At 35.9% G+C, this 17,523-nt stretch overlaps 1 protein-coding gene, 1 long non-coding RNA gene and 1 other non-coding gene across 3 annotated transcripts; 2 read left to right on the forward strand and 1 right to left on the reverse strand.

Moving 5' to 3' along the window:
• Positions 1-912: 912 nt before the first annotated feature.
• LOC112804005 (cytochrome P450 736A117) lies at positions 913-3,731 on the forward strand. The gene is made up of 3 exons (XM_025847449.3): positions 913-1,372; positions 1,814-2,370; positions 2,809-3,731. Exons 1-3 carry the CDS (start codon positions 1,015-1,017, stop codon positions 3,409-3,411), a joined length of 1,518 nt encoding a protein of 505 aa, XP_025703234.1. The 5' UTR covers positions 913-1,014; the 3' UTR covers positions 3,412-3,731.
• A 523-nt stretch (positions 3,732-4,254) lies between these two features.
• Positions 4,255-6,235, forward strand: LOC140173908 (uncharacterized). The gene is made up of 2 exons (XR_011863089.1): positions 4,255-4,866; positions 5,812-6,235. It is a non-coding gene; the product is annotated as an uncharacterized lncRNA (long non-coding RNA).
• A 10,265-nt stretch (positions 6,236-16,500) lies between these two features.
• Positions 16,501-16,608, reverse strand: LOC112715489 (small nucleolar RNA R71). Its single transcript, XR_003159717.1, has one exon. It is a non-coding gene; the product is annotated as a small nucleolar RNA R71 (small nucleolar RNA).
• Between the last annotated feature and the right edge of the window lie 915 nt (positions 16,609-17,523).

Here is a 17,523-nt window from a genome sequence, read left to right on the forward strand (position 1 = left end):
TTCTAGTATTCAATTATCTTGGAAAAGAGATCGAATGCAATTGGGTTTTATGGGAACCTTAGAAGAGAAAACATAAAACCATGCTTGAAATTCTTTCTCACACTTGAATAGATTTGGGTTTTGGTTGGGATATTGTGACATTTAATCTCTCTATTATTTGGGTCTAGGAAAATGTGTGGTATAATCAGGGAACAAACTTCATCTCTTCTCATGAGCAATTAGACCAAGGAATTGGCTATTGATAAAGATTTGAGAGATTGAGTCACCAAGGAATTGGGGCTCAATCAATCATGATTGCCAAGAGGTCAATGAGTTACATGATTGAAGATGAGATGAAATCAATTAATCCGGAGAATGCAATATCTCTTGATTCCAATGTTTATTTTATTTTTTTCTTTTATTTACTTTATAGTTATTTACATTTTCTGCACTTTACATTTTCAGTACTTTACTTTCTTGTACTTTACTTTTCTTGTCATTTACTTTCTTGCACTTTATTGCTTTCCTTTACTTTCATGCAATTTACAATTCTATTTGCTTATCACTCCAACTATGATAGTCTAACTAGGATAATCAATTAACTATTGTTTGCTTTAATCTGTTAATCTCTGTGGGATTCGACCCCACTCTTAGTGGGTTATTACTTGACAATATTTGGTGTGCTTGCCAAAGAACAGATTCATTTTATGTGAGAAGTAAATTCCGGTCAATCAACTTTTTACATGTAAAATTCACTCACTTATAATTATACTAAATAATCTATTTTTTTAAAAAAATACTAATATTATTTTTGTATAAAAAAAATTAGCCACACATACTGCATGCTATAAATTAAGTCATAATCAAATCGAATACACCGTATAGAGCAGTAATTACTTAATTGGTAGAAAATTATTGAAGGCAGTGTAAACTTATCCAATATATACCAACAACCCATGTGGTGCTCGCTGCTTATACTTTACCGACTCCAACAAGAACCTGCCAGAGACTTCACTCTTCACAAAATAAACCAACATGCAAATACTTCTCATTATCTTGCCAATCTTTTCCGTTTTGTTTCTGCTAATAAAATGGTATTCAAATTATTCCATAATCAGAAAAAACTCACTTCCTTCTCCACCGAAATTCCCAATAATAGGAAATCTCCATCAACTAGGTTTGTACCCTCATCGCACCCTCCAATCTCTGGCAAAAAAATATGGCCCCTTGATGTTGCTCCATCTTGGGAGGGTGCCGGTTCTTGTGGTCTCTTCCGCTGAAGGTGCACGTGAGATCATGAAAACCCATGATCTTGTATTTGCGAACAGGCCCCAAAGGAAATTGTTCGACATACTTATATATGGTTCCAAAGATGTGTCAACAGCCCCATATGGTGAGTATCCAAGAAGCTAACGATTGTAATGATATTATGTTCCTACCTGAAACATATTATTGTATATTGGATATTTCTTACTAGCTACTTCTTTTTTTCGGAATATTTTCTGGAATAAAATAAAAAAAAACTTTATTTTCAAAAAAAAAAAATTCTGAAGTTATATTCAAGAATCCGACTTTTTTTTTTTTGGTCGGGGGATCCACCTTCCACGCGAGCAGCACGAGGCATAGCTCCGCCACTCTCCTCCGATACGCAAGAACCTCCAAAAACACTCATTATTGACCGACCATTGCATTTTTCATTTCTTAATGACTTAACGAACCTATATCTTGTATTGTATGTATTTAGAAAAAAGTTGTGCCTCTGTACTGTAACCGTATTGATAAAGTTGTTGTTTCGAATACTCACTCGTAAATATTTAATTCTCGTGGACTATAGGTGAGTACTGGAGGCAATTAAGGAGCATCTGTGTGTTGCATCTGCTTAGTGTAAAAAGGGTTCAATCATTTCGCTCCGTTAGAGAGGAGGAAACTCAAATCATGATGGAACAAGTCAAACATTCTACTTCACCATCTGTTCCAATAGATTTGAGCCAATTATTCTCCATGATTACCAATGACATACTTTGTAGGGTCACTTTCGGAAGAAAGTATGGTGGAGAAAGTGGGAAGGAGTTGAAGGAGTTGTTCATGGAGTTTACAGAACTTCTTGGTAGTTTTGTTATTGGAGAGTTTGTGCCTTGGCTTGATTGGTTGACTAGTGTTTCTGGGTTGTACACTAGAGCAAACAGAGTAGCTACAAGGTTCGATAAATTCTTGGAGGAAGTAGTTGATCACCATGTGAATCGATATCCAGATGATGTTACTAGCAATTTGGATCATGTTGGATCAGATTCTCAAGGCCACAATGATTTTGTTGATGTATTGCTTTTTCTCCAGAGGACAAATGCAACTGGATTTCCTATTAATAGAACAGTCATCAAGTGTTTGATATTGGTAAGTACCAATTTAGAGGATATAGGAGAGGCTATCATACTTGCAAATAATCCATGCTTTATATATTTAACTTAATGGTGATATTATATTTTGATTTCTGATGGCTAATTAAGATTAGTTTATGCACAGTTCCTTACAAATAGTTTAAATTGTAAAGTAGACATTCATTAATCATTATTATACCATGAAAGGATGCTACATGAGTGCAAGTAGTATATAGTTCAAATTATTTAAAAGGTTCTGTTATAAATTAAATATCCTATAATAATGTAGAACTATATAGAAAAATTTAGAAGTGGATAATTTAATCTTGATCATTGATTTGATTTAATTATAAGCCATTATTCAAGAATAAATGGCTATATAAGATATTGTGCTGCTCTTAACATTTTTACTAAATATTTTGAAGGTATCATTATTTAATTTTCTTCATTTTAGGATGTGTTTGTTGCCGGTGCAGACACTACATCTACCATCTTAGAGTGGACAATGACAGAGCTCTTAAGGCATCCAATGGTGTTGAAGAAAGTGAAAGATGAAGCCAAAAACGTGGTTGGTAACAGAAAGAACATAACTGAAGATGATTTGGTTCACATGCACTACTTAAAAGCCGTGATTAAAGAAACTCTTCGACTACATCCACCAATTCCGTTACTAGTCCCACGAGAAAGCATGCAAGATATCAAACTGCAAGATTACAACATTGCTTCGGGAACACGAGTAATTGTGAACGCTTGGGCAATAGCAAGAGATCCTAAGTATTGGGACCGACCTGAAGAGTTCGCACCGGAGAGGTTCATGAATAGTTATATAGACGTGAAAGGGAATGATTTCGAGTTGATTCCGTTCGGAGCAGGGAGAAGGGGCTGCCCGGGAACAATATTTGCCATGGTTATTGTTGAGATTGTGCTAGCCAACCTCCTTCACCAATTTGAATGGGTGTTACCAGAGGGTGTGAAAAGTTTGGACATGTCTGAAACAGTTGGCTTAACCATTTATAGAAAGGTTCCTCTTGTAGCCCTTGCAACCCCAAAGAATTAAGTAGTTAGACAAGGGGATTTAGAAAATGACAAAAAAAAAGAAGGATAACAAAGCACCAAAATTAAGTTCTGATGCTTTTATGGTTTTTGAGAAAATACTTGGTATGATACTCTCTATTTCCCAGTTCTCACTTTGAAGGACTAAAATTTTAAATATTTAACTTCAGAGTTTTGTATTTTCATAAAGACGGACGAAATCATATAATTAATAATATTGCAAGTGTGAGGAGTGCATGAAGTTAGTCCCATATAAAAAAATAAGGAAGAGTGAAGAGTTTATAAGATGAGAGATCCATTAATTTGACACATTTGACACTTTAAGATTTTGAGTTGGATGTAGTGTCTTTTCATCTTATATTATTTCATTTTATTCTTCTTTAAAGTCTTCCAAATGATTGAGAGCTTCTGCGGCTCAACATTGACCGTGAATTTAATGTATATTTTATTTTAAAAAAAAAACAAATTGATGTCACTTACTTTCTTACTTGTACAATAAATATTATAAAAATGTTTCCTTAAACAATAGCAAATTTTGAATTTAGTTGAATTTTTGTATAAACGTTTTTCTATCTTTTTAAATTTTTTTAGTTCAACGAGAACCAAATTTTTTTATCATAAAAATTTTAATGTTATATTATAAAATTATTTTTTAAAAAATTTAAGCTGATAGTTATATATGCTAGAGGAAGGAAAGGAGTAAGTTAGCCATCATGAATGATTTCATTAAATGGACTTTACCAAGAAATTCAGGCAGCATTAGTCTTATTAATTGCACCCAACTAGTTTGCACATGCAATCGGTTTCCCATGTCAATTCCTTATAGTACTGTAACACTCAAAAGAACATCATGAGTCTAAGATACTCACTCCGTGATTATTATTGTACCAAAGTAGCAAAAGTCAAAATCTCACCTATTTATTACAGCTATTAATAAATTCTTTCGCCCTTATTATTATAGTCTCATACCTCCTTTTTCAAATTATGGCTTCTTTAGGCAAACGTTCTTATGAATATCGTAGACTTCTAAATGAAGACGAAGAAACACTATTAAGAAAACAAGTGAAGAAGGCAAAGGCATGGCTTAAGTTTAGGGCCCTTGCAAGTAGGAGAAGGCCAAGGATTCGTGTTGCTGGATTAAGAAAGTTCATTAGAAAGAGAACAAAGGTTCTTTCTAAGTTCAAGATTCATTGGCGTAAGGCTATGAAGAGATTGAAGAATGGGCAGAGTCACATGAATGATTTGTTTGGGGCCAATTATCTGTTCATGCAACCAAATTCTACTCCTTTTGGTTGTCGTCAGAAACAACCTCGTAATAATTACAAGGGTTATGGTCATCATCATCATCATCAAGGATTTTCTACCACGTTTTCTGTCGGAAGAATCGCCTAAACAATTTTATGCTTTAATTTCCTGCAAGCTATATATATTATATCATCATATAGTTCTACACTACGTGGTAAATAATCATTTTGCTATAAGCCTATGTTGTTTTAATTGTATAGTAATTATTCCTGTGCTTTAGTATGATTAGGGACGGAGAACCATTGACAATATTGTTTTCACAATACCAAAATGTTAGTATTTACTTAAACATTAACTTTGTTGCTATTAAATTATGAAAATTACTTATCTTTCATTCATTCACTTGAATAAAAATAAAAGAGAAATGTTTATTAATTTTCACTAAGTAAAAAAAAAATTGTCTTAGAATTTTGCCAAATGGAATCAGCTCTATTCGCTCTTCAATTCCTCTTAGTTAAGTTTGGAGATAATTACACTGATTTTTTGTTGTTGTTTTCTTGCCTAGTGTTGTTTTTTTGCAATTTCCTGCAGACCTTAGAGGAGTTAGCTTCTCACAACTTATTGCTTCGTAGTTATTTTGCGCATTTAGTCCCGTTGATCATAAAAAACATCAAAGAAGAACAAGTGGAATGGTCCCTTGTATAGAGTAACAATAATTAAGAGTGTGTTTGGAACTAAATATTTTCTAAATTGATTTGATTTTATTTGAAATATACTAAATTGAAAATGGATTATTATATTGGAAATCAAGTATGTAAAGAGAAATTCTCTGTATACAAGCGTTTTTTTTTTATACAAGTCTTTAGAAGTGCATCTTCTTCTTCTTGCACACGTTCTTCTTCCTCTTCCTCTTCTTCTTTTCTTTCGTTTCTTGCCTTCTCTTTCTCCTTCTTCAACCATTACTGCACGTTTTCACTGCACTTTCTTCTTCTTCTTGCTGCACGTTCTTCTTCCTCTTCCTCTTCTTCTTCTTCTTTTCTTTCATTTCTTTCCTTCTCTTTCTCCTTCTTCATTTACGTGCTTTTCTCTCTGTCTTCTTTCTTCGTTATTCTCGATTTCCATTGTTTTTTAACATCAAGCTCTGAAATCGTTTTTGTAGAAGAAGAAGCAGCAGAAGATGAGGAGGAGAAAGAGAAAGAGTTCTGCATTATGCATAAGGTGTACTTTAACAAATTTTGGGTGTATTTCTTAAATCTTTGGGTGTATTTCTGTAATCCTTTAGGTGTATTTCTGTAATCGTTTGAGTGTATTTTTGTAATCGTTTGGGTGTATTTCTGAAGTTCCATTATCTTCAAATTTGACAAGAAACTCGTTTTCATGGAGGAAGAAGAAGAAGAGTCGTTTATAATGCATGGTGAGTAGCGCGCTTTGGAAACAGGAAGTGGTTAAATAACGTGCATTTATTTACTCTTGAATGTGGGAGTGTAATGCGTGTTTTTTGTTGGGCTTGTACCAACTTGTAAGACTTGTATGTGTAGCAGGCCTCTTATATAAAATACAAATCGAATTGATTTAGAAAATAACATTTATCGTTAGATTTTAATTTAATACAAATTGATTTGATTTGAATTCAAAATTTTATATTTTTACTCTTTATTTTTCACCTATGATGTACAAACACTGACACGGACACGGAATACGTTGACACACAAATTTTAAAATCTTATAAGACACACGGACACGCATACATATAAAATATAAAGTATTTTTTTAGATAGATCATAATAATATTTTGATATTTTATTAATATTAAAAAATAACTTAATTTTTTGATTATTTTTAATGTCTTATTTTAATTATATCAAGTATTTAAAATATTTTTTATTTTAATAAATAATAATATATACTATATTTAAATGTATTTCAAGAATATATATTAAGAATATAAAACTAGACACGCTAATACGTAATGGTATTTAGGTGTATCTAAGTGTGTTCAGAGAAAAAATTTTTATTTTTTTATTAAGACACAGTTGGACATATGCGTGTCAAACGAGTATTGGTAAATATCGTATCCAAAATATATCTGACACGCGGACACCGCAACTCAGCGAATTGTCTGTACTTCATAGTTTTTCACACATTTTTTATCATCACCAGCAACCATCTATTACTGAATTATAATTGCTCATGATCGGACGTGTTCGTCGTCGGTGGTCAGACCACTGCCTCTAGCTGCACTGCTGGACCGTCACTAGATCTCTACCACTTTTTTTTTTCTCTTCAAATCTTTCTCTGATCTTTTATATAATGCGTAAATGATAAATCATTTTAATTCCAATCAACTTCTTTTAAAAATAAAGGAATTTGAATTTAGTTACACGTTAATTAAATCAATTCTCATTCTATATGTATTTCGAACAAAAGATTTGACTTCGAAATCAAATTAATTTCAATTTCATAACATATCCTTACATAAGCAATCGAGAAATAAAGTTATATGTGGTGCTTGATGACGCCAATGCACGTGAATTTAGCAAATAATTTTTTATTTTTTATTACCAGAAATATATATGAATCAATTAAAATCAGGTTTGTCTTTATCTAAATTTGACAAAAAATGTTCACTATTATTTTTAATACCTTTATTCAGTCCTAATAAAACCTGATAAAACCTCAACAAAATTGAGCCAAAAGAAAATTTAATTTCTACTAGATATAAACCAGGCCAACAACAAAACCAAAACAAATGAACTTAGAGGAAAAAGCACAAATTAACAACGAAAATTTAGATGATTATGACAACGGCTATGGGCACAAACCAGTGATAATAGCAGTGACAAGAACAACAATAACGACAAGATAAAGGAAGAAAAAATGCCAAAAGTGGAAAGCTCAGATGAAGCAGCAACAACGATGGTGATGATGACAAGTATAAATGCAGTAATGACGAGCACAATAAGATGAAGACAAAGACAATAAGCACAAATCTAGCAACGATAGAGGTGAAAATTAAATATCCGTGATGACAAGAGAAAACAGCAGAAATGTCACAGCGACTCAATCAGAATAGGGTGAGAGAGGATGCTTCAGTAAAAAGGAGTCATGGCGAGAAAAATTCGGATATGAGACTTAAAACTCAAGTAGAATATAGGCTATGCAGGAGGTGACTGTCTTATTGTATAAAGAAGGAATATGAATAAAAATTCATTCAAATATTTAACCTCTCCCTAGTTACTCACTTTCTCACGCTCTCTCTTTCAGTCTTTCTCAACTAGGACGATTATTAGGCTGAGTTGAGTTTTTAAATTTCAGGTCTAATCTAATTTATATGGAGATGTGTCAATTTTGACCCAAACTAATGAAATTTGTGTCGAGTCTTTTAAGTTAGATTGGATCTTATAACCTTATTTAAATTTCAGTTCTAATCTAATTTATATGGAGATGTGCTAATTTTGACCAAAACTAATAAAATTTGAGCCAAAGTCTTTAAATTTAGGGGTGTTCACGGATCGGATCGGATCGGATATAGCCAAAAATTCGATTCGATCCGTATTAAAATTATCGGATCGGATCGGATCGGATCTAATATCCGCAGCTTTTAAGGTTGGATCCGATCCGATCCGATCCGTACATTTGTAGATTGGATCGGATCGGATATCGGATATATCCGCAAAACACAAAAAATATTTTTAAAAACTTATTTTTATTAAAAAAATATCAATAAAATTCATTTTCTCTATTCTTTTAAATATGTTTACTTTTAAAATAATATTAAACATATTTTTCTTAAATAATAAATTAAAATAATATAACATATATGATAATTATTAATTGAAATAAAACATAAAAAGAATATTTACTTATTTATTTCTTTAATTTTGCGGATACGCGGATATGCGGATCGGATATGCGGATACCAACACAAAATTTGCAATCCGGTCCGATTAGTGTGCGGATCCGATCCGATCCGATCCAAAAGCCTTGCGGATCGGATTCATATCCGCAATTTTCGGATCGGATTCGGATAAACACCGCGGATATGCGGATCGGATCCGATTCATGGACACCCCTATTTAAATTAGATGGGATTTTATAGTCCTACTTATTAACAATTATGCTAGTGTATATTAAATTAGCTACCAAAATTAATCACTATTATAAAATATATATTGGAGTATAAAATACATATTAAAATTAAATTAAATAATACATATATTTATACACAAATATATTGGTCATCGATTTTAATGTAAACATATAGTATTTTTAATTTGTTATAATGTTGCCAAGCATGAAAGAACTATTAAAATGCCTTATCCAACATTTCTTGGGGATCAAGTAGTTGGGTCTATTACTGTATCTTGTAACAGCCCAAACCACTCGCTAGTATGATATTTTCCGCTTTGGCACACAAGGCCTCACGGTTTTGCCTTTGACGATAGGGATGATAGCCGAAGCCTCCCACACTCACTCGTTAAAACGCGTCATGCTAGGGAGAGGTATCCACACCCTTATAAGACATGCTTCATTCTCCTCCCCAACCGATGTGGGACCTTACAATCCACCCCCTAAGGGAGTCCAGTGCCTTCGCTGGCACATCGATCCGGGCTCCGGCTCTGATACCATATGTAACAGTCCAGACCACCCGCTAGCATGATATTGTCAACTTTAGCACACAAGGCCTCACGATTTTGCCTTTGACGATAGGGATGATAGCCGAAGCCCCCACACTCACTCGTCAAAATGCGTCATGCTAGGGAGAGGTATCCACACCCTTATAAGGCATACTTCGTTCCCCTCCCCAATCGATGTGGGACCTTACATATCTAATATTACAAAACAATAAAATAATCAGGACACGTTTCTTGTGCCGTCAGGGTTTCTTCTTGCGGTGTGCGCCAGGGTTTTGATAATTGGTGAGAGATAGTATGTGTGTTTCAATTCAATTTCAAGGACAATTCCAATATAGTCAATTGAAAATTGAATTGGTGTGTTTGTTCAAAATACAATCTCAATCTTATCAAATCAAGGGGAGCGGTAATCAGATCATGCTAATGATTCTAATGAGGAAGTGGTCGTGTTAGAGGAAGAAGTTACCGAATCAAGGGGAGCGGTAATCAGATCATGCTAATGATTCTAATGAGGAAGTGGTCGTGTTAGAGGAAGAAGATTTGAGATCAGGTATTGAGGATTGTTCCAAGAGTCTGGTGGGAAGAATTATGCCAGATCGGGGGTTTAGGATCAGAACTATCGAAGGTGCATTCACTGCTATTTGGAATTATCTAGAGGGGTTTAGAATCAAAAGTCATGGAGACAATATTTATCGGATTTTCTTTGCCAATGAAACTGATCTGATTAAGGTGGAAAGGGGCTCCCCATGGCTAATAAAATAGTTTGTGATTCATCTAAGACGATGAAATCCAGAATTAAAGATTGCAGAAGATGATTACTCGAGAATACCTATGTGGATCCAGCTGTGGGATATATATACCTAAATTTTGCAAAACAATAGAGGTGGCAAGGAGGATAGAGGGAGAATTAGGAGCGTCCTAGATGTCGATTTCTTTGCAATGAGGGCTAAGGGAGACAGAATTATGAAAGTGAGAGTGGAGGTGGATGCTACTAAACCGCTCAAACAAACCATGAAGGTGGTTAGCTCAGATAAAAGGACATGTGTGATACAATTGAAGTACGAAAAACTGGGAGTTTATTGCTGTTTTTGTGGATTTCTTGGGCATGAAGTGCGAAACTGCAATCAACTCCTTGCATCTCCAAAAATAGAAGCACAGGCAGAATCAAAATGGAGACCTAATCTGAAAGCTGAACAGGTAGGATGGAAAATTGGGAAGACAGAAAAAACCCAGAGCCCTAACCTGACAAGGAAAAATACAGTTGCAAAACGTACCCCTGTTAGCTTATTAAAAGGCTTTGCTAAACTAACTGTTCAGGAAAGTAAGAGCCAAGAAGCCCCGGAAGAAAACAGAAGCAGCTCGCATCCATCATTTGATATTTCCCTCCCTACAAGTAATTTGATTGACCAGAATAGCTTTCAAATTAGTGCACCTCATAAGAATGATGAGAAGAGTAACAAGAGACAGAAGATCAAGCATCTGGCTAGAAGAGGAAGGCTGAGAGACCCAATAGTCAGTGTATTAGGGGAAAAATGAAAAACAGATACAATGGAATTGCAAGTAGATCTGGAGGATTAGAATGTTAGGGAAGGAAAGAACGTTGACCGGGGGGGTGCCAACCCAAATATGGAACCCCAAATGCAATGAAGATGATGATGTGGAATTGCCAGGGTTTGGAAAAACCCCTGGCAATTCACAATACAAAAGGGATTGTAAGATCCCATTCTCCCGGGGTGATGTTTTTATGTGAGACTAAACATCAAACCTCGTATGTTAATGGTCAATTACGTACATGTGGATTTAAAGAAACCTAATGTGTTGATGCAAATGGTACAGCTGGAGGTTTGGTGGTCACTTGGAAAGAAGAAGTTAAGCTGTTGGTGAAAGGTAGTGGGGACTTTTACATTTGGTTCAAGTGGAGGACCCAGACCAGCAACGCCTCTGGGAGGTACTAGGAGTTCACCTTCATAGTGTTGATCATATTCGCAATGGCCAGTTTGAAGTACTTCTCCCTATAATCCAGCAAGCAGGAGAAAGATGCATGGTAGCTGGGGATTTTAATGCTACTGTGATGTCCCATGAAAAGAAGGGAGGCAGGGAGAAATCACCCCAAGCGATGCAGCAGTTCCAAGAATTTATCAACAAGGGAGAATTGATAGATGCATGATATATTGGAGATAAATATACATAGTGGAACCGAAGTTGTCAAGAGATAGCAATTAAGGAACGACTGGATCGGGTCCTAATCTCTTCAAACCTGCGAGAAGAGTATCCTATCGCTAATGTTACCCACCTTGATGACAACGGTTCAGATCATAGACCGCTTTTAGTCCATACTAATTCGGAGGATCAACGGGGCAAGAGAAGGTTTCGCTTCCAGGAGAGATGGTGCGGGTTAGAGGCAATGAATAAAATTGTAAAGGAAAATTGGTAATTGAGGGTGACTAGTCGGCAATGTTCCAATTGTTTCAGAAACTCAAATGTTGTAGGCATGAACTGGTGAAATGGCAAGCCTCAGGGCCAGGGAATAGCAGGAGAGCTATGGAACAAATATAAGGCAGACTAGCAAGAATGAAAAAACGGCCAAACGAGTACGAGAAGGAGGTAATACTGTAGCTGGAGGATTAATTGGCAGAGGCTTATACTATGGAAGAAAGGTTCTAGAAGAAGAAATCAAGAGTGAATTGGCTGCAATGGGGTGACCAAAATACTAGGTTCTTTCATTCCAAACATCAAGAAAGGACTCGAAGGAATAAAATCTGGAAGCTAGAAGACGAGGACGGACAGTGGTGTACTACCCCTGAGACTATTGGAGAGAGAGCATAGAGATACTTTGAGGGTCTGTTTCCAAATAGTTCTCCTAGTGATCCAACAGAAGCTTTAGGCGGAATAAGTTGAAAGATCTCAGCTGAAACTAACAGCAGACTAACAAGGCAGTCAGTGAGGAGGGGATTAAGAAAGTTGTGTTCTCAATTAATGCTGCAGCAGCTCCAGGAGATGACGGATTCACTGTTAAAATTTATCAGCACTATTGGAGTATCATTAAAGGAGATGTCTGCCGCGCTGTTAAACGCTTTTTTGGAGATAACAGAATTCTAAAAAGTTTTAATCATACCCAAATTTGTTTGATACCAAAAGTGCCTAATGCTACGATGATATCTCAAATCAGACGTATAAGTCTAAGCACAGTTTTCTACAAGATTATTTCTAAAATTCTTGTTCATAGAATGCAACCACTTATGAGCAGAATTATTAGTGATAATCAAAGTGCTTTCATTCGGGGTAGACTGATTAGTGATAATATTCTGGTGGCGCATGAATGTATTCATTTCCTGAAAAATAAAACCTATGGTGATGGTGACTTAACTCTAAAACTCGATATGAGTAAGGCCTATGTCGTGTTGGGTGGAGTTTTGTATGGTTTGTTATGGAAAAATTGGGTTTCTGTAACAGATGGATAGAGTGGATTAAGGAGTGCGTGCCTGATGAGCGGATAATTTATACGCTTTTTGGAATTTTTTTTAGTATGTTTTTAGTATGTTTTAGTTATTTTTTATTATATTTTTATTAGTTTTTAGTTAAAATTCACTTTTCTGGACTTTACTATGAGTTTGTGTGTTTTTCTGTGATTTCAGGTATTTTCTGGCTGAAATTGAGGGACCTGAGCAAAAATCTGATTCAGAGGCTGAAAAGGACTGCAGATGCTGTTGGATTCTGACCTCCCTGCACTCGAAGTAGATTTTCTAGAGCTACAGAAGCCCAATTGGCGCGCTCTTAATTGCGTTGGAAAGTAAACATCCTGGGCTTTCCATCAATATTTAATAGTCCATACTTTGCCCGAGATTTGATGGCCCAAACAGGCGTTCCAAGTCAGCTCAAGAATTTTGGCGTAAAACGCCGAAACTGGCACAAGAATGGGAGTTAAACGCCCAAACTGGCACAAAAGCTGGCGTTTAACTCCAAGAAAAGTCTCTACACATGAAAGCTTCAATGCTCAGCCCAAGCACACACCAAGTGGGCCCGGAAGTGGATTTTTATGTCATTTACTCATCTTTGTAAACCCTAAGCTACTAGTTCTCTACAAATAGGACCTTTTGCTATTGTATTTGACATCTTTGGATCACTTTAGATCTTTAGATCATCTTTGGATGTCTAGTTATTAGATTATGGGGGCTGGCCTCTCGGCCATGTCTAGACCTTGTTCTTATGTATTTTCAACGGTGGAGTTTCTACACACCATAGATTAAGGTGTGGAGCTCTGTTGTATTTCGAGTATTAATGCAATTACTATTGTTCTTCTATTCAATTCAGCTTATTCTTGTTCTAAGATATTCATTTGCACCCAAGAACTTGATGAATGTGATGATTATGTGACGCTCATCATCATTCTCACTTATGAACGCGTGCCTGACAACCACTTCCGTTCTACAAGCAAACAAGGCTTGAATGTTTATCTCTTGGATTCCTTAATCAGAATCTTCGTGGTATAAGCTAGAATTGATGGCGGCATTCAAGAGAATCCGGAAGGTCTAAACCTTGTCTGTGGTATTCTGAGTAGGATTCAAGGATTCAATGACTGTGACAAGCTTCAAACTCCTGAAGGCTGGGCGTTAGTGACAGATGCAAAAGAATCACTGGATTCTATTCCAACCTGATTGAGAACCGACAGATGATTAGCCGTGCTGTGACAGAGCGCGTTGAACATTTTCACTGAGAGGACGGGATTGTAGCCACTGACAACGGTGATGCCCAACATACAGCTTGCCATGGAAAGGAGTAAGAAGGATTGGATGAAGACAGTAGGAAAGCCGAGAGACGGAAGGGACAAAGCATCTCCATACGCTTATCTGAAATTCTCACCAATGAATTACATAAGTATCTCTATCTTTATTTTATGCTTTATTCATAAATCATTCATAACCATTTGAATCTGCCTGACTGAGATTTACAAGATGACCATAGCTTGCTTCATACCAACAATCTTCGTGGGATTGACCCTTACTCGCGTAAGGTTTATTACTTGGACGACCCAGTGCACTTGCTGGTTAGTTGTGTGAAGTTGTGATAAAGAGTTGAGATTGCAATTGAGCGTACCATGTTGATGGCGCCATTGATGATCACAATTTCGTGCACTAAGTTTTTGGCACTGTTGCCGGGGATTGTTTGAGTTTGGACAACTGACGGTTCATCTTGTTGCTTAGATTAGTTATTTTTCAGAATTTTTAAGAATGAATTCTAGAGTTTCAAGGTGATGTTCTTATCATCACCAAAGCTGATTGATTCTCATCAATTTAGCTCTTGAATGTAATGTCCTGCTGAAGCTTGGCTAGCCATGTCTAATTTCTTTAGACTAAAGCTTTAGACTAGCATTGCATGATTCCTGGAATTCTAATTAAGAATTTTGATATCCTTATTTTCTTTTCCACATAAATTTCGAAAAATCTAAAAAAATTTACAAAATCATAAAAACCAAAAATATTTCTAGTTTGAGTCTAGTGTCTCATTTTAAGTTTGGTGTCAATTGCATGTTTCTATTCTTCTTGCATTTTTTGAATTCATTCATGTGTCTTCATTGATCTTCAAGTTGTTCTTGATGATTTCCTTGCTCTGATCTTTAAATTCTCTTGTCTTGAGTGTTTCGTTGTTTCTCATATGCATTCTCAACTTGTTAGTGCCAGTAGTATACAAACTTCTAAGTTTGGTGTCTTGCATGCATTGCTTATTTGATCTTAGTGGCATTTTGATTATTCCTCATCATTAAAAATTCAAAAAAAAATTTTTTGTGTCTTTTCAAGTCAATAATACAGAGAATTGAAAATTCAGAACATACAGCAGAGGAATTACACAGAAAAAGCTGGGCGTTCAAAACGCCCAGTAAGAAAGGAAAACTGGCGTTTAAACGCCAGCCAGGATACTTGGCTGGGCGTTTAACGCCCAAAAGGGTAGCATTTTGGGCGTTTAACGCCAGGATGGCACAAGAGTGAAGATTCTGTTTTTAATTCAAATTTTTTTCAAGTTTCCATAATTTTTCAAAATCAAATCTTTTTCAAATCATATCTTTTCAATCATATATTTTCAAAATCAATTTCTTTCCATTTTTCAAAAATACTTGCTAACAATTAAAGATTTGATTCAACATTTCAAGTATGTTGCCTTATCTGTTGAGAAAGGTTTAACGTTTGAATCATATCTTTTCTTGTTAGCCAAGTCATTAATTTTAAAAATCAAATCTTTTTAAATTGTTTTTCGATCATATCTTTTCAATCATATCTTTTTAAAACCATAACTTTTCAATCATATCTTTTTAATCACATCTTTTTCAAAATAGTTTTCAATCATATCTTTTTAATTTCTAATTTCAAAATCTTTTTCAAAAATCACTTAATTTCTTTCCCAATCTTAGTTTTCGAAAATCATCAATCAAATTTTCAAAATTCCTTTTAATTGTTTCAAAATCTTTTACTTTATTTTCGAAAATTCTTCCCCTCTTTTCACATCCTTCTATTTACGGACTAACACTCCTCCTCAATGCACAATTCAAACTCTATCCCTCTTGATAAGTTCGAATTCTTCTATCTTCTCCTTCTATTCTTCTTTTCCTCTGACACCTCAAGGAATCTCTATACTGTGACATAGAGGATTCCATATTTTCTTGTTCTCTTCTCTTTCATATGAGCAGGAGCAAAGGCAAAAGCATTCTTGTTGAGGCTGACCCTGAACCTGAAAGGACCTTGAAGCGAAAGCTAAGAGAAGCTAAAGCACTACTCTCTGTAGAGGACCTAACAGAAATCTTCAAACAAGAAGAAGACATGGCAGCCGAAAACAACAACAATGCCAAAAATACAAGGAAGGTGCTGGGTGACTTTACTGCACCTACTCCCAACTTCTATGGGAGAAGCATCTCTATCCCTGCCATTGGAGCAAACAACTTTGAGCTTAAGCCTCAATTAGTTTCTCTAATGCAACAGAATTGCAAGTTTCATGGACTTTCACTGGAAGATCCTCATCAGTTTTTAGCTGAATTCTTGCAAATCTGTGACACTGTCAAGACCAATGGGGTTGACCCTGAGGTCTACAGACTTATGCTATTCCCTTTTGCTGTAAGAGACAGAGCTAGGATATGGTTGGACTCAAAACCTAAAGAAAGCCTGAACTCTTGGGAAAAGCTAGTCAATGCCTTCTTGGCAAAGTTCTTTCCACCTCAAAAATTGAGTAAGCTTAGAGTGGAAATCCAAACCTTCAGACAGAAGGAAGGTGAATTCCTCTATGAAGCTTGGGAAAGATACAAACAATTGATCAGAAAGTGTCCTTCTGACATGCTTTCTGAATGGAGCATCATAGGTATCTTCTATGATGGTCTGTCTGAACTGTCCAAAATATCATTGGATAGCTCTGCTGGAGGATCTCTTCATCTGAAGAAGACGCATGCAGAAGCTCAAGAACTCATTGAAATGGTTGCAAATAACCAATTCATGTACACTTCTGAAAGGAATCCTGTGAACAATGGGACGAATCAGAAGAAAGGAGTTCTTGAGATTGATACTCTGAATGCCATATTGGCTCAGAACAAAATATTGACTTAGCAAGTCAATATGATTTCTCAAAGTCTGTCTGGAATGCAAGCTGCACCAGGCAGTACTAAGGATGCTTCATCTGAAGAAGAAGCTTATGATCCTGAGAATCCTTCAATGGAAGAGGTGAATTACATGGGAGAACCCTATGGAAACACCTATAATCCTTCATGGAGAAATCATCCAAATCTCTCATGGAAGGATCAACAGAGACCTCAACAAGGTTTCAACAATAATAATGGTGGAAGAAACAAGTTTAGCAATGGCAAGCCTTTTCCATCATCTTCTCAGCAACAGACAGAGAATTCTAAGCAGAGCCACTCTGACTTAGCAACCATGGTCTCTGATCTAATCAAAACCACTCAAAGTTTCATGCTGAAACAAGGTCCTCCATTAGAAACTTGAAGGCACAAGTGGGTCAGCTGAGCAAGAAAATTACTGAACTCCCTCCTAGCACTCTTCCAAGCAATACATAAGAGAATCCAAAAAGAGAGTGTAAGGCCATCAACATGGCCGAATTTGGAGAGGAGGAAGAGGCAGTCATCGCCACTGAGGAAGACCTCAATGGACGTCCACTGGCCTCCAATGAGTTCCCTAACAAGGAACCATGGGAATCTGAGGCTCACACTGAGACCATAGAGATTCCATTGGATTTACTTCTGCCAT

This window comes from Arachis hypogaea, chromosome 1, assembly GCF_003086295.3.
Source record: "Arachis hypogaea cultivar Tifrunner chromosome 1, arahy.Tifrunner.gnm2.J5K5, whole genome shotgun sequence".
Classification (NCBI taxonomy): Eukaryota; Viridiplantae; Streptophyta; class Magnoliopsida; order Fabales; family Fabaceae; genus Arachis; species Arachis hypogaea.